Source organism: Neolamprologus brichardi, chromosome 13, assembly GCF_056152115.1.
Source record: "Neolamprologus brichardi isolate AB-2024 chromosome 13, ASM5615211v1, whole genome shotgun sequence".
In the NCBI taxonomy this organism is placed as follows: domain Eukaryota; kingdom Metazoa; phylum Chordata; class Actinopteri; order Cichliformes; family Cichlidae; genus Neolamprologus; species Neolamprologus brichardi.
This window is the reverse complement of record NC_142116.1, coordinates 26,373,092-26,396,249: the sequence shown is the minus strand read 5'-3', so window position 1 is coordinate 26,396,249 and position 23,158 is coordinate 26,373,092. Positions and strand designations below refer to the sequence as shown.

General features: G+C 42.5%; 2 protein-coding genes across 3 annotated transcripts in view; one reads left to right on the top strand and one right to left on the bottom strand.

Annotated features, from left to right (window-relative positions):
• The window catches only part of ttc7a (tetratricopeptide repeat domain 7A), a 60,675-nt gene extending 44,045 nt beyond the window's left edge, over positions 1 to 16,630 (bottom strand). Inside the window, exons 1-10 of the mRNA XM_087850378.1 lie at positions 16,533 to 16,630; positions 15,554 to 15,740; positions 11,244 to 11,407; positions 10,890 to 11,058; positions 6,793 to 6,923; positions 6,491 to 6,615; positions 5,662 to 5,740; positions 4,230 to 4,399; positions 2,411 to 2,474; positions 1,936 to 2,073 (exon numbers count right to left, since the gene is read on the bottom strand). Coding sequence (XP_087706504.1) covers positions 1,936 to 2,073; positions 2,411 to 2,474; positions 4,230 to 4,399; positions 5,662 to 5,740; positions 6,491 to 6,615; positions 6,793 to 6,923; positions 10,890 to 11,058; positions 11,244 to 11,407; positions 15,554 to 15,740; positions 16,533 to 16,589 — 1,284 coding nt within the window. The 5' untranslated portion in view covers positions 16,590 to 16,630. The remainder of the gene's footprint in view (positions 1 to 1,935; positions 2,074 to 2,410; positions 2,475 to 4,229; positions 4,400 to 5,661; positions 5,741 to 6,490; positions 6,616 to 6,792; positions 6,924 to 10,889; positions 11,059 to 11,243; positions 11,408 to 15,553; positions 15,741 to 16,532) is intronic.
• Positions 16,631 to 18,777: 2,147 nt separating this feature from the next.
• mcfd2 (multiple coagulation factor deficiency 2, ER cargo receptor complex subunit) lies at positions 18,778 to 22,773 on the top strand. Of its 2 annotated transcripts, none has more exons than XM_006799074.3 (4): positions 18,778 to 18,906; positions 19,424 to 19,618; positions 19,713 to 19,872; positions 20,874 to 22,773. In XM_006799074.3, exons 2-4 carry the CDS (start codon positions 19,428 to 19,430, stop codon positions 21,003 to 21,005), a joined length of 483 nt encoding a protein of 160 aa, XP_006799137.1. In that variant the 5' UTR covers positions 18,778 to 18,906; positions 19,424 to 19,427; the 3' UTR covers positions 21,006 to 22,773. The 2 variants fall into 2 exon arrangements, with proteins under 2 accessions (XP_006799137.1, XP_006799138.1); XM_006799075.3 differs by having other exon boundaries at positions 18,789 to 18,906; positions 19,427 to 19,618.
• The last annotated feature ends 385 nt before the right edge of the window (positions 22,774 to 23,158 follow it).

Here is a 23,158-nt window from a genome sequence, read left to right as displayed (position 1 = left end):
TAAAGGGATATCATTCAGTTTCACTTGCTGGGCCCACGTCTTCATTTGAGGTTTGATAGCGTTTTAGCAGATAAAGGTGAATGGCTTGGGCATGAATTGAGCTGCAGTTTGGGGAAAGCCTTGAAGGGGACTGGCCGCGGCTCCCGGGCCTGGCAGATCCCCGTGTACTAAATATAAGTGAAGAAGTTAAAGAATTAAAAGGGGAGTGAGGGAACAAGAACGAACAGCTTGTAGAACTGGGGGAACCTATATAGATGAGAACCGGAAGGAGCGTGTTTGGGGGCGTGGTCCCGCTTCTGAAATTCAGATACTTTATTTCCAATTATTTAGTACAACCTTTGCCCTTTTCCCTCTCCTCCACAGCTCAAGACTGAAATATTGTTTGGAGACACGCAAAGAGTGGAACTTTTCAACTCAGGTTACTGAGTTACTGTCACGATCTGCGGGAGCAGACTGTGTGAGCTGTGAATTGTGGACCCAAACGCAGATACAAAGGGAGGCGGAGCTTGACTTAAGTTTTTTTTATCATGGCTGATTACAAGAAGGCAAAACAAAGCAACAAGGACAGTAGCGAAACTAAACTAGAACGTAAACTGGGAAAACTAAAAACTATGAAAACTGTGACTCAACTCTGAGAACTATGAGAAGACGTGAGGGAGGTAACACAGATGACCTGGCAAAGACAGAATGAAAACACACAGACTAAATACACACAGGAGGTAATCAGGGGAAGTGGAAACATATGGAGAAACAGCTGACAAAAATGAACATCATGACGCCACAGGGAAAAGTAGCACTAAGCACGAGGAACATATAAACAAGACTTTCAAAGTAAAACAGGAAACATGATGATATAAGTGAAGTGAATTCTTTAACACAGGGGATGAAGACACAAGGGGAATCTGATGATAAACTATAACAAGGCAATGTAGGCAAAATAGACATGAGCACATAAACAATGAATATCAAAATATAAGAAAATGGAAAAACACTGGGTTACGACCCAGGACTGTGACAGTTTGTGACCTTTGACTCTGACTTCCACTGACAGGAAGCGTATTGAACTGAACTGGAATGCGTACAAGAGTAAACTAGCTCTAGAGATTTATGTTTTTTAAATGGTCAACCTATTCTTCAAATCGCTCATCCAAGTGCATTATTGCATCAGTGGTAAGATAAAATCTTTACAGTATATGAATACGAGATAACGTTTATATTCCTTAGTATTACTACTTTGATTGACAAGTCTTTGGAATAGATTGCTTATTTTCCTTTTCCTTGAATATGAAGGGAAAGCATAACAATAATATGAATTCCTGGTATGAAATTAAAACATGATTTCTTACCACAGAGACACCATGGACTGACTGATGCTACAGTAAGGATGCAATCAGTCTCATTCATGACGTCAAAGAGGGAATGTATTGACTGGCTGACACCTGATTTTAAATAAATGGCCCATGCAGGCCTCATACATCAGCAAATTGATCCACTGGTGTAGGTGGAACTACCTCAGTGTGTGTGGTCTCCCATATGCTATATATGAATCAGTGAGACTTGTGGACAAACCTAATTTGAGACAACCCCGCTAACCTCCGCCTCTTAAACTTCCCACATCTGGGTAGAAAGTCACACTGGGGGAGGGGGGGGTAACAGTTTAAACAAAAAATGAGAAAATGGAGGAGGGATTCAAGGCCAGACGAAGAACTAGAAAAGAACAGGCAGTGTGGGGGATGGTGAGAGATGAAGAAAAGACTGAGAGGCAGTGAGAGAAAAAGACACATAATCCCTGTGCTCCAAGTGATAAGGACATTCATTAAAAAGTTTGGCAAAGGCAAAGCTCTCACTAACACATCTCATCTCTCCCTCTTTTGCTCGCCTCCCCTTAGACCTCCAGCATAGTGTGCGTCTGCATGCGTGCGTGTGTCAGAACACCTCAGAGAGCATGGCGTACTGCCCCCTCCTGACCATGCCGATGGTGAGCAGGTCATAGACTGAGGTGGCGTCCTGCAGGCTGGTCTTGCGAGCCTCAGCCTGATCCGGCAGACGACTGATCACCGCGTCACCGCTGGCCTGGATAAAGAGAGACGCGGGATGAGGAAGACGAGGAAGACTTAGCAAGGAAAGGTGGATGTGTGTGTGTGTGTTTACATATCTTTGTGGGGACCAAAAATTGGAATTTTACCAAGCTTATGGGGACCAGCAGCCCTAATGGGGACAAAATCCCGGTCCCCACGAGTTTGACTCAAAATGTGGTTTTAGTGTCGGGGTTACAGTTAGGTCACGGTTAGGTTTAGGCATTTACTTTGGATGGTTAGCATTACGTCAATGAGGTGTCCCCACAAAGATATGAAAATGAATGTGTGTGTGTGTGTTGTGGTTTGTGTGTGTGTGTGAGAGAGTATCTCACCATGGATTCTGTGATGAGCAGCAGCAAAATGGCCTCCTCCACCACGTCCTGAGGACAGAAGCAACTGCCAGGACACAGAAAGCAGGAAATACTACCAAGAATGGGAATTTTATCCCTCTCTCACTCACACACACACGTCCAAAAGTACACTGGTGTGAGTGTCACGTTTCTGTCTCACCTGTGGAGCTGTAACATAATACAGACCACCCTGGATATATCACTATACAGTAGTATCTCAGATGTCTCTCTCTCTCTCTCAAACACACACTCTTTGGGTCTTACACTTTTTTCCTTCTATTCATCACTTTCTTTGCCCCTCTCATCAAGTCCGTGTCCTTTTAAAGGACACGTTTACCAGACACCACAGAGGCCTTTTCAGGAGGCAACTGATAACAAAAGCCACGAACAATGACGAAGCACAGCCTGTTTCTCCGGTTCCTCCTCTCTCCTTCAAATCTCAGACATGGATTTAGATCTTCACTTATGATAGTGTGGGCTAGCTTAGTCATGTTGCGGTGACTAAGTATGGCTTGCAGGGCCCGAGCAACAAGTGCAGGATTCCTTTGCAAAGAGGGCAAAAACTAGACAACTATGTGGTGATCATTGTTGTGTGCTGTTGCACATAACCAGTTTGTCCTGTCGGGACTGGCCAAGGGTTTCTTCTGCCGTTACGCTACGCTGACATGTTATGTTAAATAAGCATTATGTTCAAAGAACCGCCCTATAGCACAGATAAAACAGCAGCCTGCTTTCTGGTGTCAGAAATGAACTAATGAATGAACAGAAGTCTAGCTTCGCTCTGAGCCCTTTAACCTCCTCTAAAGCAGCTATTCAGCCAGTGTTAATTAAGCCTGGGATGTGATGACCTCTAGTGGCATTCTAGTGGTTTCTCCAGGACAGAGCTGAACCACAGGCGCAGTGAAAACCACCCGAATCAGCTTCAGACGACACAGACGACCTGAAAGACCGTGTGATTTTTTTTTTGTTTCTCCAGACAAAACCTGTTTAAAAGTTCAACCTTCAGCTAAACTATTGACAAGTAATAGTTCTTCTTTAACTCCGATGCTTGTGTTTTGTTACAAATCAGGTTAATTTTGTTAAGAAACACAAAAAGCAAATTTATCTCACAATCTATAAAGAATATAGACCGTCCCTGCCAGCCCCAGAAAAGAGAAAATAGAGCAGCCTCTGGGAAAGTAACAAAGGAGGGAACCCATGACTGATGGACATGTTGTGTTTACAGAAGAGACAAAAATAGCAAAATCCCATCAAAGGCATCACATTATTAAGAACAATATTGTTTTTTGGGGGCCATCTTAATGGTGTCCAACCAAAAAACTATTTTCCTGTTTCACATTTGTCTCTAATAGACTGGCAACCAGCCCAGCATGTACCCCACCTCCCTCCAAGTGACAGCTGGGATAGACTCCAGCCCTCCCAGATCCTGAAATTGGATCAGTGGTTAAGAAAATGGATGGAAGGGAAATTCATCTTAGTGTTGCTAAGTTAGTGGACATGGGAGTTAATGTAGGTTGTCATGCAGCAGGTCAACACTCGGGTCAAACTGCAGTAAGCACCAAGGTCTTAACAGGAGGGTAATTTAGACAAAAGAGATACTCGTGGGCTCAAAGTACTAAAGCGACACTCCTTAATGAGGTAATCTTTGTCTACTGTTGTCAGCTGGTACGGTGAAGTAACTAACACCATCATAGCAGTCATGTATAGCTTTATAAGCTAAATACTTAGCATGACTCAAGTAATTGCATTTAGCACGATTAGACTAGAGCAGACTGAAACAGAAAACAGAGAGTGTACAAACCATTCTGTGCTGTAGCGATGTGGTGGTTTAACAGTGGGGTAGATGGCGTCTTTGGAGGCGGCGGCTCCTTCTCTGTGAAGCCAGGCTGAGGGCGGGGGGCCCAGCGGGGGCCAGTAGCTGTCCTCGCTCACAGAGCTCAGCAACACTTTTGCTAGTTTTCTCGCTGCAGACTGGGATGGAGCCACATGCAGATGCTGTATTAGTGCAGGTGTGGAATACTGATACTTTGAGTCCTGTATTTATGCTGTTTTTCAGCTTTCATGGTTTAACTTTGTATGATTCTCAGTTCTCAATCTTTATCCATCTCAAGCAGCCAGTATATGATAAATAAGTATGTCTGAAACAAACTATTTTAACTCCCTTCCCCCTCCTGTTAAGTGCGCTTTCTCCTGATTGGCTGCCCCTCGCAAAGGCTTCTTAACCACAGTTTGTAACTGAATTGATTGTATTTTAGGAGCTCCGCTCTCACTGGCATCACACAGATTCAAGAACAGTCCTGAACTTTCAGTTTACAGGGATAACTCCATCCATCCATCTTCATCCGCTTTATCTGAGGCCGGGTCGCGGCGGAGGTAGCCTAAGCAGAGAGGCCCAGACCTCCCTCTCCCCAGCCACCTCCTCCAGCTTATCCGGGGGAACACCAAGGCGTTCCCAGGCCAGCCGAGAGATATAATCTCTCCAGCGTGTCCTGGGTCTGCCCCGGGGCCTCCTCCCGGTGGGACATGCCCGGAACACCTCACCCAGGAGGCGCCCAGGAGGCATCCTTGTCAGGAGCCAGCTGAGGTGGTTCAGGCATCTGACAAGGACAGGGATTACTCATGTCTGATTATATGTGATCATGTTTAATATGATCATCCACTCACCGCTGTAACAGTTTATACACATGACAGAAAAATGCAGAATCTGTCCACTTGAAAATTTGAATGATAATAATAATAAGAATAGAAATAACTTTTCTTTTTTTTACTGATCATTTTACAGAAAACATTCCCGTATAAAGATGTGTTTTCAGTGTTTTTCTCTAAAGCCAAAACACTGGACTTCATCAGATTTGGTGCAGAGTTGGAACAGTCCCAAAGAAAGAAAATATTACATTTGAATGTGGACAGGTCACTGGCTTTGGTGGAGGGCGCGTTCGCCTACAGTCTTTCTAGATTACAAATTGTGCTGAACCGATCAACTGCACATCACATGGCAGCAGGTCAGTTAGTACTTGTACTTGTGTTATTATGTATGTGTATGTATAATATTACACATACAAACTGCATGAAAGCTGGTGAAAGCAGGCTGGTGTCGAGTAAATGGACTTGAAGTATGTAACAATGGTTAAGTATTAGAATACAGTGCAGTGTGTGTGTGTGTGTGTGTGTCTGTGTGTGTGCATGTGTGTGTGTGAGTGTGTGTGCATGTGTGTGTGTGAGAGGTGGCCCACCTTTCTGAAGTTCTGAGACCCTCGTGACTCCACCACCCTCAGCACTCTACGCAGCTGGTGAGCTCCCTGTGCAAGATGACTAACACACACACACACACACACACACACACACACACACACACACACAATAAGCATATATCAGTGTGACATGTAGGTGTGAAAGTGTAACAAAAATAAATGTGCAGTAGAAGAAGAAGTTAGGCGATCTAGTATCACAGTGTTACAGAGATAAAGTCCTGCAGGACGTTTGTTGCCATGTAATCAATGCAAAAGTTTTTCTTTGACTGAAACAACACACTCGAACTCTTCTTTGCTCACAGCGACCTCATTTATGGACAGTGGATGAATGAGTAAGACATAATATTATAGTTTTTACAGAGATGGTGTTCCTATGTGACCGTTCAAACGCACCTTGCTTCTCTATGTCTAAGAGCAACACTGCCACCTATTGATCACGAGTAAAAATGCATCTGTGGTGCACTAAGGTCAAGTGGTGCTGGAAAGCTTAGGCTTGATTTCTTCTTCTCCTCTTCACTCTAACACAAGCGAAACGACAGAGCACACAGCTCTCTGCTCCACAGAGCGAGTCTTGTGATCGACAATAAAACTCTGCAGTGCACAAAACAAGAATCCAATCTGCAACTACACATGTAACAAATTCTATTTAATAATTATGTAAATATAATCAGAACAAAATTGAAATCATTTGACTTGTACTCTTATCAAAGACGCTGGAATTATACTGTCACACGTGAGCATGTCTAAAGATGTTTGCTGGTCTATTTTTGCTTTTAAAAAATAAGATGGTTGTTATGGTTGCTACCCTCACCCCCTATGCAGCAGACAAAGGTAAGCACTCTGTAAAGCAGCCTGCAGGAAGTAGCCCAGTTCAATATCACTGGGTGAGTGAAGTAAAATGGTTTTGGCTGACTTGATGTGGGGCGTTGTTACAACCTGAAAACACAGAGATAAAACAGACAAGATTATTAACCCCCTATGAAATTTAAAGTTCCTGTCAAAAGATTATTACAACAACTCAGTAAACAGTAAAATGGAGTAAAATACCAAACCAAACACAGCCATAACAGGGTCACACACGCTCATGCTCTCACACGGGCATAAAAAGCCCACCTTATCGAGCTCCTGCAGGTAGGACAGAGCTGCGTCACAGGCCCTGAGGTAACAGGACAGGGACTCCTCCTCTCTCTCAGAAAGACGAACACGGGACACGGCAGACAGCGTCTGGTGATCCAGAGACAGACCTGAAACGCACGGAGAGAGACCGTGGCGTTTTTACAAGCACCTGCTCTCAGCGACTAACTAAGCAAACAAACGAACAAAAGCTACCATTAAAAATGTAACTGCTTTAGTTTTCAGCTGGTGACTGGAAGAGGTCAGTTTACCTGATAAAATCATTAGTATTACTAATAACAACATTTCAAACAGGGTTTTTCAAAATGTGGCAGCTAATAATAATAATAATGGATTGCATTTATATAGCGCTTTTCGGGACCCCTCAAAGCGCTTTACAATGCCACTATTCATTCACACACTGGTGAAGGCAGCTACAGTTGTAGCCACACCTGCCCTGGGGCAGACTGACAGAAGCGAGGCTGCCATATTGCGCCATCGGCCCCTCTGGCCATCACCAGTAGGCGGTAGGTGAAGTGTCTTGCCCAAGGACACAACGACCGAGACTGTCCGACCTTCCAATTACAAGACGAACACAAAACTCTTGAGCCACGATCACTAGGGGTAAATGTTGTGACGTATATGTGAAATACGCAGGCTGAGCCTCACAAAATAGACTGAAAGTGGCGATAACTCAGACTTTACTGCTTCAACTGTTTGTCTATTCATTGTTTTTCGGTCTGCACTTGCAATGCTCAGTTGCTCTGACAGGCTTCACTGAGATAGATCTGAAAATACAAGTAAGTTTAGTCTGTTAAAATGAGACTCAGATGTGCGTTGGACAGCTCTGACAATATTTACTAGTCCCAGAGGATGAATACTGATCTCAGATGATCCCATGACTTTTCCACGAGCATCTCTCAAGGTTAGTATTTGTGATTTCAAGTGAAGTATCTCAGCAGTTCTTGGATGGAAAATCGGTACAAATGTTAGCGTCTCCTTCAGGATGAGCATCTAATAACTATGGTGATCCTGTCTGCATGGTCATTTTCAGTTATACAAACAAAGGCATCACCTTTAGGGCTTTGATTGTCTTCCTGTGGAGGGTTAGGGCTAGTTCCTTTCTGCATTTCTATACTCATGAACATCCTTCCTGCCTACATTTTCCCCTAATCCCCCTTAGTCAGTCGTGGTAGATGGCTGGTTCACCCAGAGGTTTCTTCCTTTCTTCCATTTGGTTTTGTGGGGGGGCTTTCACCTAAAAATGTAAAGCTTTGTGCTGTATACATAAAAATTGAACTGAACACTGTCCTTTTGTTTTTGTTTGTTTGTTTTTTCTACTTATAATTGCATTTCTGATGCACAAGTACAGAAGTGGCCGTTAACAGGCCGGTGCCGTCCAGATGATGTCTGCTAGTGCACTTATTTGTACAAACAAGTGGGGGCGGGGGGGAGACCGCAGGAGGCCTGTGACGGGCAGCAGTCTCAAGCCAGACGCCAAGCTAAATCAAATAAGGAGACGTCATCATCCAAGTATTCACATCTGACTTCATTTCCAAAGCAACCCTGGGAAAAGTGCGGGGAGGAGACAAGCAGCTCCCGCAGGATCTGATCTACGTTAAAAGTGTTTGCAAAGACAATCCTTCAGTGGGCTTCAAAGCAATCAAAAGAAATCTGACAGTTATTGCAACAAATTCTCTCCAGTTTGATGAGCGTGAGGTCACGTCCGATCATCAGGAAACAGGGAGTGTAGCCGCGTAATGATGATGATCATGATGAGTGAAACAAGATTATCCAGGCCTCCAGTGTAATGTTCTGTGAATGTGATCTGTGACCTTTAATGATGCTGGTATTCAGTGAGTCACATTAGAGCAAAAAAAAAAAACCAACAAAAAACACTGAAGGCTGTATCTGACTGGAAAGAGCATATTTTTAAAATGACTCCAAAATAAAAAGTGATGGAGGGGGAGGGGGGCGTTCATGTTTGGGCTTGAGACAGCTTGTGATTGTGACTAACTGTAAATTCTCCCTTCACGTATGACTCATGATTGTTGTGCTTTTAAAAGAAGCATCTGTAGAAAAACGTGTCAAGACAAAGACCAGAGGTGGGAAATCAGCTTCTAGACGAGCTTTACGTTGTTAGCTTATTCCCAATCTGCTCCCTCGAGGTGTCTGCGGGACAGAACAGCGATGCTTAGAAAAAAAATGCACCGCTTCATCGGGATCTTTAAGGTTAAAACACAATAGTAGCTCCGTGCCCAATCAAGCTGATGTTTTCCAGTCGTGCAACATTTGAATCCACAGTCTGGCCCGTCGCCTCCCTTCCATTTCCACTTCCAAACCCCATAAAAGGTCATTGTGATTTTAAGGCTGTAACAGCTCCTATCAGAGGGATTAGTTAAGAGATCATTAAGGAAATGTATGACGAGAGTGGTTCAACCTTGCTGCTGGTGTTTTTCAAGGAAACCTGCCAGTTCTTAGAGCTGCTTTTTCTTACTGAAGGTCCAGGCTGACAAGCTGGAGATGTGCTGTAAATGTAAACTGTGCAGCGGTGTAGCAGACATCCAGAAGCCATACTGAAACACTGTCAGCTGTGTTATGAAGTGCATTATATTTCATGTAGATAGGGTTAGAGTGAGACCACTGCACAGATGCGACATTGGTGGAACACCCTGAAAACATTGAGATTGCAATATATAATGTACGCTTTCCACCTCGCAAGTATTCTTTAAAGCCACCGCGGGTCTGTCTCAGCACTCATACCTGGCAGTATTAACAAGCAGTCAAATTTCTCCTGCGAGACATTTTTACACTAACTGTGCCTCCAAGGATTTTAGAGGTTTATGGAGCTCACTGGGACAGGCTTCATTAATAAGGACATATCGTCACTCTTTCACACAAAGACTGTGGGCACAGCCAGGCTCCAGTGACACTTTCAATCAGTTGACATTAAAATCACACATTCAGGAGTGGAGAGAGGAGTTCCTGGAGTTAGTGGAGCGTTAAAGTGGAGCTGTGTAGAGTCTACTGCGTGTAAGAGGAAAAAGTTTTAATGGCTTCTGTCAGGTATATTTTTAAGTAATGATCCTGTTTCTAAATTAAAAGAAATGTTATTGCTGCTGAGTGCGAACAAATCAATTAAGGTCTAAAGAGATTTTATTATTATTACGTGTCCTTGGCCCAGACTCTGAACTTGGTAGCTAGCGGTCTTCTGCTGTCGGTGCGCTGCTGCCACCAGCTGTCAGTCAGTGACATAGTGTAGAACCAGTAGCACGGCTGCAGTTAGCGGTACACGCTGATTGGCTGTCGCCTTACAGTGAAATGCATTGGGAAACCTCATGTCCTTGGGTTCATATGCATCGTTACTTAGAAACATACCTAAATGCTTTTGAGGGGCATCTGCAGAATGAAGTGGAACACACCTGAGCTACCTGCCCTGTAACCCCCCTGATCCCAAAGGAGCTACTGCCAACGTCCTTTAAAATTAAATAAAAATGATCAGGAAAACCTCAAGTCCTGGTCCAAACTAAGTTAGTTTCTCCCCATGACATTTCCCACGAGCCCTCCTGCTTCCTGCTGTCCCCTCGTTGTCCTCTGGTGCTGGTGAGTGCGCCGCGTTGTCAGTGATTTTGCTTTTTCATCGACCTTTCAGCCTTGCAGCTTAAAAACATGAATGCAGCCACTAGCGTGTGAGTACGAAGATTAAAGCTCACTCCTCTTAACTTAAATACATTCAAGACACTGTAGGATTTTTCTTCTCTTTGGTGTACCTGCAAAAAAGTGGATGTGCAAGTCTCTTTCTTAATGCTGCCCATTGCAACGACTGTCGATCATGGCAGCTTAAAGAAACAAAGTCACGCAGCAGACAGACATACAGGACAGGAAGTGCAGAAAGATTATGTAACCAACTATATTCAGTTAAAACTGAGCAGAGAGCATGCACAGAAAACTACACACTCCCTACTGCACATGCAACAGATTGGATTCTCTGCAGTGTTTATCTTTGTTTTCTCTTCAAAATTAGTTTTTCTTTTCTTTGCTATCAAGAACCAACCAATTAAACTTTTAGAAAAAGGAAAGAAAAACATTTTTTTTACCTTTAATCACGAACGCCTCAGCCAGCAGGCGGAGGTGGTAGGTCGGCTGGTCATCCTGCGTCAGCTCCTCCAGCCCCACCCTGGCACACATTCCCTGGGCGTCCCGGTAGCGTCCCTGCACGTAGTGCACTTTGGCCATCAGCAGCAGAGCCTCGTTCAAGTACCGGGGCTGCAGGACAGCAATATAAAGAAATGCTGAATAGGAAGAAGCCACGGAAAAGGATGGAATTTATAGAAGCTGTCAGTGCTCTGTTTGATTAAGGGCTTTGTTTGATTAAATGAAGGAAGTCATTTTTTAAAAAGCAGAGCAAAGTCTAAAACTCAGATATCAGAAGTAAGTTAAATGAGACTAACTGTTAGACGGCCTCGGCTAAGGATGGTATTAAGGTGTCTTTTGGCCTTGCACAGTTTGGGCTGGGTTTTGTCCACCAAAGGTTTGGACCTGAGTAGCAGATCCATGTTTTCCAGCAGGCACTCCTCCAGCAGCGCCTCGGCCATCAGCAGCGTCCCGTAATCATCTAAAGGAGGGGGGGGGCGGCATTGAAAAAGTTCACAGTGAGCGGAGTATGCTGAAGGTCTGAGCTAAAGGTCACAGGTCATTTGTTTCTGTAGCCAAGGTCACAGGTCATTTGTTTCTGTAGCCAAAGCAAACCTCCCTCGGTCCACTCAAAACAGCAATTCCCAGGGAGAGCAGTTCAAACATGCCTGAGTCCTTAAGTCTGTTTAGAAACTACAGTTTCCATTTCTCCTAATATTTTTCCTAAAGAACTTTAATCTCGGTATCAGCAGATAAACACTCCCATCCACCTACAGCGAATTAAAGTTTACATGTGTAGTAAAACAACCCGCTTCAGATGGAGCCTTGCACTCAGTTACAGTCCAGTAGTAAACCTCAGTGTCTGTGTACACACACACACTCGATTAAAGCTTTCCTGTTTGACTTTTTCACTGTGCGTTTGTGTGTTTACCACTGCCAGCTCTGCGCGCAGTGTTTATGCCCTGATATACTTGACATATTTGCAAGTTTGGTTTATCAGCACAGTCAAGGCTGAAGTTATCTGCGAGGGGAAGGTGGGGGCTAAACACCAGGACGTGTCTCAACCCATGGCCACATTAGGAGCAATGTAATAACTGCACCGTCAAGTTGGAGCCTAGACTTTGGCAAGAATCGGTGTTGTAAGGACTGAGATAAAAAACAAAAACATTCTGGTTTCACTTCAAGACTTATCAAGTAGAAAGATCAAATTTACTCTGGAGTTTGCTCACACTCAGTTCTGTGGAATATCATCATTGCTCTGATTATCTGATTTTCTCTACTTTCATTTTAGGAGCAGCCTTATCATTTCCTACTAATCACCTCCCCTTTAGTCAACAATTTCCTTGGATTTCAATAAACATTTGAACCTCCTGTGAATAGGATCAAAGCGTTTCTTGCTATTACTGATGAGCTTTTCTTTGTTTGAAGCGTAAGTAATAATGCTGGTTTCAATATTTTCATAGTAGCACATGGATCTCTTTATGAAAGAGGTCACTCATAGTGATAAACACAAAGAAAGTTTGCTTTTTTAGTTCTAATTCCCAGATGTTTTCAACCCATTGCTCGTTCTTTTATGAAAAACTCACAGGATTGATTTGGCCTCTTCTCTTCCTACTTTGTCCCTGTCAGACATCTCCCTCTGGGAGCCAGCATTCATTCTTGTTTTTATTTTATTTTTTTTGCTTTAAAAAAAGAAAAAAAAAAAAAGAAGCTCATTCAAGATTGTTTGAAACATTGAAGTTGCTCTAAATATATTTTCAAACTAAATTACTTTTTTTTATTGTGTTTTAGTAACCTGTTTCTTTAATTTTAAAGTGGAGGTAGTTGCAAATTATCAAACACTACTGGTTAGCTAATGGTTAGCCCTATAGCTAGATATGCTAATATATGAAGATTATAAACTCAGGGTTGGCAGGGAGATAAAGTACAGCAACTAGCTAGCCAGTTAGTTAATGATAACATTAAGTGGAGGTAGTTGCAAATTATCAAACACTATTGGTTAGCTAAAGGTTAGCCCTGTAGCTAGATATGCTAATATATGAAGATTATAAACTCGGGGTGTGCAGGGAGATAAAGTACAGCAACTAGCTAGCCAGTTAGTTAATGTTAACATTAAGTGGAGGTAGTTGCAAATTTTCAAACACTACTGGTTAGCTAATGGTTAGCCCTGTAACCAGATATGCTAATAATATGCTAAGAGTGATTTAAGGCAGATAAAGTATAGCAACTAGCTAGCTAGTCAGTTAAAGTAGTAGAGCATTTGGTTGCTTAGTAGCCAAATAACCCCTTTAGAAGTCAGTGCAGACCAAAATGGACTAAACAGACAGCACGCACTGCACTAACATTAACGTGGACAGAAACACCACTCTAAATGTTTGCTAAGATGTTAGCTGTGCAGAAGTGCCTTCCACTCTGGTATGTCTGAAGGCCACCTGTTTTGTAAAACAACTTGTGTTCCTCTAAGCTAAACCTCTGTGGGTAAACAGCTTTCTAATTTGACCTGAGTACACACTTTCCAGCTTAGTTTATAACATCCAACATCCCTTTCCTCATCACACCCAGAATTTTTAAACCAAAACTGTAATGGTTCAGAAGCCTCACGTCCATGACCATGTCCAAAGGTAGCCACGCCCACCTGCCAAATGTTTTGTTTCTGCTGCCCCCATGTGGCCACAAAATGAGATTGCTGGTTTTAAAGACCATTCACCAAAACTACTGGATATCTTCTGCACAATATACACACATGACATAGAGACATGTTACAAGGGAAGAAATGCACTGGCTGCAGTGCCTTTGTTGAGAAGCAAAAAGGTACGTTGTAAAAAATGCTGACTGAAAACATTTTAAAACCTTCTGTAATTAACTAAACCAGTCAATGCAATGTTAAGAGAAAACGGCTATGCTGTCCAAGACATGTGTTGCAGTAATATTAATTGAAAAAGAAATAAAGATGGCTTTACTCTTGCATAATACCACTCTGAACTACAAGATTTTGCGTCAAGTCAGTAAAATGTCCAGTCTGCCCTGAGTCTAACATGACTCATTCCAGCATTGTTCAAGCTAGTGCTAGCTCAACATTTCTGCAAACACTGTGTTACTATGAGGTCTGTTTTAGTAGCTGAAGAACACAGATTTTTTTTGATTAAGAAAGAAATTGACATTTTTAAATTGAGATTGAAACATTTGATTAGTTAGAAGCAACATTTCAATGCTCTAATATGAAATAATTACAGATGTACACAGATGAATATAATGCTACACTACAACTTTCTGGTAAAATGGAGACACCTTGTGGTGAAAGCTTTTATTACATTTATAAAGGGTTTTTACAAAAAGTAGCTTTAACGATACGTGTGATACCTGTGGGGAATAAAATGAATGGTCACATAATTTTTTTTAAATTCACGAATAAAAATGAATAAATAAATACATTTATTACACAGTAGAATATACTGTACTTCCCGTATTTTACTAAAAGCTCCAAATCTTCGTCTGCCTTACATACCTTATCCAAGTAGCTATCCTAAAAGATATCTGCTGTTTTTAAGTAGTGCATTACCCATCTGTCCTCTCTGTTTGAGTGAGATGAAATCAGACTGTTACATCTTCCTCACAACATCACCTACAGCAAACTCTCCAAAGAAAAACATTTGAAACTTGAATGCAGAGTACACCACCTATTACTGCTTTTTTACAGTTTTACAGTTGGTTGGAAGTTTAACAGCTTATTGCTTTACTTGAAACAAAGTTCCTCTATCTCTAATCTAAAAAGAAAAACCTTTCCACACACAGTCCCTGACAGATCAGCTACAGTGTGAGTCATGCATGCTCACAGCAATACCACATTAATTTAACACATGAGCGCGTGTGCGAGCAAGGAGAAACTGCTGGTCTGCACTATCAGCCAGGACCTCAGCCCATATTTACTCTGCTAAGGTGAGGGTTGGAGGCAGGTGCATTAGTGAGCTACCAAATGAATGCTTTATGAGGCACAGAAACATATGCGTGTTTGCATTTCTTTGAGCACGTGTGCAGTGTCAAGTGATTTCAAGGGTAGAGGGGGCAGCTAATAACCTGTTGGAAAAATCTTGTTTTGCATGCAGGCAATATTGCTCATCTTGCACGCAAAAGGCCACTCAGTTCCTTTAATTATTTATATTCCCTTTCAGTGTGTCTACTGTAAACTTTCATTGAGGCCATCCTACTGCCCTCCTCTCTGCACATCACATTTATTCCTGTAATATCAACGCTTGAATAGATTTGCTTAGAAAAACTTCAACAAGAGGAAGCCAGTGTTGAGAGATCAAGGTCCAACCTGTGCGCAAAAAACACTGCAAAAAATGTCCATGCTTGATCAACACTCAGTGAGTGTTTTGTGCAAATCATTAGAACTAAAACTGGTGGATATTGCGACAAATCCTCAGTACTTTTAATTGTTTAAGAAAATTTCTTACCGCTTCTCCCCTGGAAGCAGCTTCCCGAAACTTAAAAAACTCTTTCTTTCTTTCTTTTTTTTTTTTTTTTTTACAGTGTACAGATCAATGAACAGTTAAAAAAAACAGCCAGGAAGTGACAACAGCCACCTGAACTTAAAAAAAACCACAGGTGCATACCACCATCAACTCACCGTCTTCGTGGATCCGCGCAGCCTGCATCTGCTCAACTATCGCCGGCATCTTGTCCCACTGGCACTCGGCCCGGTAGCGCTCCAGCTCCGCTTCCAGCCGGGCCTGAGTGAAGGAGATCCGGGATGCCATCGCCGCTCTGTCCCGATGGTGACTGTACTCCCCGGACACGATGGGAGTAACTGCAGACTAGGACCAGGAGAAATAAATGTGTAATCACAGAGTGCAGAGGGAGGCTGGTGGAGGGTGGAGGGTGGGGTGTGGGTTATTACGGGCACAGAAAGTCAACAGCAGCAAAGTCCAGAGAAATACATGCAGGCGTTAACATGGGTTTAATTGCTGTTACATTACACATCTGTAGGAAGCCCCAAGAACCCGCACACTCTGTTTGTGCAGGAATCATTGCTCGTGTTTATTATAACATTCACATTCCTGCTTTTCTGTCTAAAGCTTTTTTCCCCCTCAACTTCAAATGAGTGTGGTATTTGGAGAGGACTTGATCTGTAGCTGTTTGAAGGGAAGGAAGTCCTCTTAAAACCCATGTCCCTAATCTCTTGCCGTCAACACTTTAACTGGATCAGGTAGAGCTTAAGAAACAGCAATGCAAAGAATGCTGCAGCAAAGTGGGCAACCCAGCCGAGGCAGGATATACAGTACAGATACATATTATGGGTTGTTTTTTTTTTTAATAGTGTTCATTTAATAAACGAGTGAAAAACAAAATCTGTTGTAAATCTTTGTTTCACTGACGCTGGATCAGTACATCTGACAGCTATTGCGCTGTGAGGTGTAATTGCGCTTTATCAAGCTCAAGCTCAGGGATGTGATGTAAAATACAATTCAACTAAATGGGGGACGCTGGGGGGAATCACACAGTGAGCATTTACCCATGAAACCACAGCACAGGGTGCACATACAGAGGAAACGAGGGTCACTGACTACTCAGGATCTATCAGCTACTTTATGACATTAAAATAAAACCTCAAGCCTCCTGAACAGAGACTTAGCTGCTTCATTTTCTCTCTGGAAAGTTGACATTTGCTTGACATAAACGACGCGCGTCCCTCTTGTCGTGTCCACCACCCTGTGCCGTGCGGTGCTGACAGACCTCACAGCTGAGCGGCCACGCCCCCTGCTGACGTAGAGAAAGTCTCAACTCAAAGTGACCCGATAAGATAGGTCCGCCACCAGGGGCGTGGCTTCGTTTGAGCATACAAAAAGGGGGCTCTTTAAGTGGAGGCGTGTATGTGTGTGTTCATGGATATTTATACCTTTATGGTAGGAATACTTTTACATATGTAAATATCTGGAACATATCATTGGATTCTCCAGGCCTCTCTGAACCCTGGTGGGAATTTTCGCCAACCCCAAATTCTAGAGTGGCCCCATGGTTTGGTGGGTCACACAATTTGATGTGTGCTGGTTCTATTCAAGGAAGAGACAGACAAAGAAAAGCCCAACATCAGAGGGTCACAAGCTAGTGTATACTCCTTCAGCTGGTGTTGTGCCAAAAAAGAGAGTGTGTTTTTTATGTGTAACGTATTTTATTATGTTGGTAAAAAAGACTGTAGTCAACAGGATTTATGGAGGGGTTATATATGGAAAGGAAAGAAATGACATGTTTTGCTGGTATCTTTATGATCCAGCCTTATTGTAATTACATTATGTTCAATCTAGTGCTTTTTGGCCACTTAAAATATCTCTTGAGAGCTATTACATTATATTTGTTGCAATTTCTGCTGCCCTCTTGGCTATTTTACTCTTTAGAAGATACATTTTTAATGTTGATGTGCCTTTTTAGCTGGATAAAGCAATAGTATATAAAACTCACTTTGCCAAAAACTGATTGCTGCTTTTACCTTCTGGTAAGAAGAGTTGCTTGTGGTTTAAAATGACTTTATATGATTCTTGACATAACCCTATTTGACAGGTTATCAGTCATTTATAAGAGTTTAAATAGTGGAAATCACCTTTTTCTTGGCACAACATCAGTCCTTAGCTGGCAAAGGTTGTGTCAGGAAGTGAAACAATGTGGATCTTTTTCCCATGGTGACCCCTGCATGCATATAGCACAACAGGACAGGAATTGATGCTGTGCTGCTATTGGCTGAGATCACAAATGCTGTGTGGGATGGGAATAATTAGATTGGCCTTAAAAGATTCACTGGTTCCATAAACTTGTCATTAAGCATATTCATATTTGAGATGGGAAAAACACCCAACATTAGAGAAAATATGCCTGCCTCTGTGACAGGAAATCTTTACTGAGTTTTTTTTTTTGTTTTTTGTTTTTTTAATCCATCTATCGTTTAATGTTTTATTAGGGAAGACAACACTGACACATACAGTCTTGTGGGGGGGGGGGGGGGGGGGGGGGGGGGGTACATCCTTACTGATTCTGAGGAAATAAGGAGATTCAAGACTAAACTGGAGATGTTTGGCCAAAAGCAAACACAGGATAAGAGCACAAACACCTCATAGTGTCATGCACAGCGGTGACGGTTTGGATCAAAGTCCAGATTGAAACTTAATTGAAAGGCTGTGCTGGGAGAGAGCTGTGCATAAACGAATGCAACCAAAGCCCAATGAACCAAATTCTTGATGCATGTTCAATCATCCAGGTAAATCCCAAAAGGTTGAAATGATCAAGGAACTGACCTTACAGCTCTTTGTTCATTCAGTGGTCTGGTTTTAATCATTGTGCAAATGTACTCTTTATAAGATTGGGGAAACCTGCAGTCAGCTGAGACTGAAGAAGTCACTTGGATGAGTGACGAAACGTTTCTCCCACTGAAAACGCTACGTCCAGATTCCAGAATCAACTTTTTGGGGCCAAAATTCCTCCACGATGATGAGAGAGGCTTGTAAAGTCATACAAAAAACTAAAAGTTTACAAAAAACCTTCAAGTTATTACCGCTAAAGGTGATTCAACAGCACGTCTGTCGCATGAATTCGTAAATTCTGTCAAATGATCAAAACTCTAGTTCGTGAAAACGGAAAGCACTAGAAATATATAAAATTATTCTATACGGAATATTCTATAAGGTTTAGTTTGAGCTTATTACTGTACAGCAATTGTACACGAATCTTACTATAACCCACAACAAAATAATAAAACCAATTTTAGCTTTAGACAGAGAAAGACGAAGAATTCAGAATAACGTGAGGGAATCATCTTGCCCCAGTTGAGCGCTCTCGGATAGCTGCAGCCAATCACAATGAGCTGTCGTGTCAAAGTGAAGCTACGGAAAGCCGCTCAGTCCGAGAAAGCTCGGATTGATCATTAAAGCCAGCAAACTACGCACAACTGCACAACTGTTCGCGGATACAGGTGAAGATAGAAATTATTTAAACGTAAGTACATATATATATTTTTATTTTTTTAGTCATGACCCATGAAATTATGTTATTTCAGCGTAGCCCTGAGATGCAGCTTGTTGCTGTATTTATCTTATAATGGCTCTCAAGCTAACGGTCATACATTCCTCTTTTATTGTGGCTGTTTAACTGAGTTAGCATAGCAGTGTAATCTCACAGGTTACTGCAGAAACATCCCTATTAGTGCGGTCCATGTAATTATGCACTGTGTGTGTCTGTGGTGTTTTTTGTTAAAATGGGCCATAAACATATGGTGCTTATTTGTAGCACCTTGCTGTTGTCTTATAGAGCCAGATATCAAACTTATAAAACAGGTGTGAATGTAGTTTGATCAGGAGAAACATGTTAATCGGTAAGAAGGACCGATTAACATGTTTATGTAAGTGAGGTGCTAAACTGAGGACATTTGAGTAGTAAGAAGGTGATGTCCAACATAGATATTCAAGAGCTGTGTTCCTGAACTTGCTGACTGTCAGTCTTTGCCTTTCCGCAGCAGAATGAGGAGCAGCAGGTGTAGTGTGCAGTGGGGGGGTATGCTCCTCTTTTTGTCCTGCTGTTTTCTGTGCGCTCACGCTCAGATGAACCCAGACCACCACCACCACCACCAGCAGCAGCAGCAGCAGCAGCAGATCGTAGAAAGTGCAGCCAGCCAACATCGCCTGGATAGAAACATGGTTCAAGACAAAGAGTGAGTGGCATGGCCGTGCACGACTCAGGACGAGGTGAACTTTGGGTTCTGTCTAATCAGTAGCTGTGTTTGTTTGTTGTTCCTCTGGTGGCAGCCACATCATGGAGCATTTAGAGGGCGTCATAGACAAACCAGAGAAAGACATGACGCCCCAGGAGCTCCAGCTGCACTATTTCAAAATGCACGATTACGATGGGAACAACCTGCTGGATGGGCTGGAGCTTGCAACAGCAATCTCACATGTACACAGAGAGGTGAGAATTCATGTGTGAGCACGTTTTTTTGTCATAGTTGGCATTAAAAGGATACTTAACGGTTACTTTCCCACTTCCTCATACCCTTCTTATTGTGGGATGGGACTGAGACATTTAAATGCTTTGTGTTTCAGAAAGTTGGGACAGGGGCATGTTTACCTATCTTTTAGCAGCACTCTGTAAATGTTAGCTTTGCTCTAGTATTTTTTTTTTTATATAGAATATCAGCATGTCTGCAGTTCAGGGTCTCTTCTTATCATAATATTTTTAAATTTGTTTCATAACGCACCAGATGTTTCAGTGGGTGACAGGTCAGTACTGCAGGCGGTCTTTAAGCTCCAGGACTTCTTTATATGGGAGTCAGGCTGTTGGAATATTTGCACAGTGTGTTAGGAATTGTCTTGCACAAATAAGGTCTTCTCACTTGGCCTTCACAGACACCACCATGGATGCTGGTGTTTGACCCGTGTGCTGACAGAAACACTAATAATTTAAAAAAGGAGAGATTTAAATTTCAACTTAAATAGACTCAGAGGAGGCAGCAAGCTTCTCTGTGTCTGTTTTTAATGCAATACACACTGAGGGTTCAAAGGTCACAGCTAATCAGTACAGATTTTTGGCCTTGTCCCTGCACCGAGACTTCTCTGAATCTTTTATTGACACTGTCTCCCATTAAGCCTGTTACTAGCTTTAATTAGCTGGTAGGTTTTGAGCCTCATCTTTGTTATCCCGCTAACTTTTTAAATGTTCAGGAAGGTGTCAGGAATTGTGTGTGGGACAAAATCGGTGACAATGCGGCTCCATCACCCCTTACGAAACAAAGAATTAATGCAACGTGACACCAAAGCGATTAAAAAAAACAGTTTTATTAGCTGACACGTTTTCTGCTCCTTTATTTCTGTCGCTGTGATTAAAAATATTGTTGTGACACATTTTCGCCTCACGATTCCTGCGCACAGAAAGGTCCAATCGTTTTCGCTGCTCTGCTCGTCTCTGTTTAGGAGAGAGGAGAGAGCAGCCAGCCAATGAAAGAGGAGGAACTCATTGCTCTCATCGATGACGTTCTGAGGGACGATGACAAAAACAATGACGGCTACATAGATTACGCAGAGTTCGCCAAATCGCTGGAGTAGAGCGTCTTTCTGTTGCTTCCCGTCCACGACGACAGCAAGGAATCAGCAGAGAGGCTGGAGGGTGAGCGTACCTGCAGCCAAAACTGAGAACTTTTTAGAGGACCGTCTTTGATTTCTTTCTTACAGATTATCGGTCAGGAGTATCGATCGTTCATGAAACTTCTGACGGATGATTTTTCCAAGCTGAATCAGCAGTAATCTGATAAATGACAAAAAGGGTGGAACACAGGATGCCCTTTGTTTCAGTTTCAGTCTGGTGGAGTCTTCCACTTCATTAGGACTTTTTGTGTGTGTGTGTGTGTGTAGATGCCATTTCAAAGGGCCAGTTCACCTAAATTGGTATTTTTCTAGTTAATCCTTAGCAGTATACTTTCAGATCTGAATCCCCCGTTTTTTGGAGCTGCATATGTGCAGCTGGGGAGTTTTAAGGCGGCCTCATTCACACACAGGCCCTGAACGACTGAAGGAGCAGTACTCTGAGTGTGTGGATTAAAAAAACAAAGGAACAGGAAGTGATTAAGGTGCAACAAGCAGGTGGTTAACTGAGGCCTGGTTAACCGCCTGTAACTTCCGGTTTCCACAGTGAAGCTTGGACTTCACTATATTCTAAATACTGTATTCTAAGCAAAGCTGCCTTCGATTTTGGGTGAACTGATCCTTGACATGTACAAAAGCTTGGGTAGAGTGTTTTCTTTTAGTGGTGCTACACTTTGATTCTCTCTGGCAGCACAACAGTCTGTAAATAGAGTGTTCTCGCATTAAAGGGGACCTGTTCTACTCATTTCCAGTTCTATATTTTTATTCTGGGACTTTCGAGAGTAGCTTTGTGTTATTCAGAGTTCAGAATATGCCTTATTGATCTTTGATTGGCCACTGCACAACCACATTAAGGATATCTGTTCTCATCGACATCATACTGAAAATAAAAAACGGTAAATGGAGCCTTTAGATCAATCTGAAACCTGAGCTTTACTTTAATATACAGCCAAGAACATCCAACACTGTAAAAGTGTATTTATATGACATGATGGGTCCCCTTTATGTGAAGTAGTTCTGCTTCAGACGGACACACTCGTTTACAAGCACACTCATGCTGAACACAGCGGGCCAAATGGTTCCTCCTGTCAATCTGTTTAATTTGCTGTTTGTGTGAGGATGGTTCCCATGACAACAGAAAGTGACCTTGACTTGATCACGCGCACAGTCCGTATGTTTGATGTGAAGCCCGAGGCTGCAGGTTACAGTAGCAGAAATACTGTCTGTGTTTCAGTTGTGACACCTTCTCGCTGTCGTCTTGGCGATGATTAAAACGACAAAAAAATGAGCCGGCGTGATAATCGCAGAGTCAGCAGGAGCTCGACGCACACCTGTCCTCGCAGAGTGAATGTAAAGCAGCGGCGTGTTGCAGATTCTTCATCACTGGATAAGCTAGAGTAAACGCACACTGCCGTTAGTTTTTAAAGCGGACTCTGTTTTACGGGCCTTCAGGAAAGCACTTGAACACAACACATTTGCTTCAGACTTGAGCTGCCTTTAAAACAGACGTGAGTATAATGTGTCAGGTTAGGTCTGTTCAATTCATCTGTGATTTCTTCTGAAGTAGTTTTATTTTTTTGCCACACGTTGATGACTTCTCTATATTTTTGCCATCTAGTATTAACTCTTCGGTCAACTCAGGTTTTTCTGAGTGCAAATATTTAAAAAGCATAACAGATGCGACTGTGTTGTCTCTGTAATGTGAAATATTAAAAGAAGACTGTATTCTGCACACCTTTTTCATGTGGTGCTGTCTGTGTTATTTGTTGTTGGTCACTTTTGGAAAAAGCAGATACGATAGAAGGCAGACTTCCAAACAGAGGGGTCGCCCTCTGCTGACCACTAGAAAGAATGCAGCTTGAAAGTGTTTTGCATTGGCTTCAATTATCAGATACAGAAGGTATGTCCACAGTTTCTATGTAGGACATAATTATATCAGGACATAAAACTATTTATATAGACATACTGCGGGAACTCCACCTCCTTTAAGGGGACAACAAACACGTCTTCATATCGTAAATAAAAATTAAATTTCATGTCAAAGCTGCAGGGGGCAGTGTGTTCTAACACCAACATCCTGCTGGAGAACAGTGCGTACATGCTTTATAGACTAAAGG

Coding starts and splice junctions, on each gene's coding strand:
- mcfd2 (XM_006799074.3), top strand. CDS start 19,428: ATGAGGAGCAGCAGGTGTAGTGTGCAGTGGGGGGGTATGCTCCTCTTT. Junction 19,619..19,712: donor AACATGGTTCAAGACAAAGA/GTGAGTGGCATG, acceptor CTCTGGTGGCAG/CCACATCATGGAGCATTTAG. Junction 19,873..20,873: donor TCTCACATGTACACAGAGAG/GTGAGAATTCAT, acceptor GTCTCTGTTTAG/GAGAGAGGAGAGAGCAGCCA.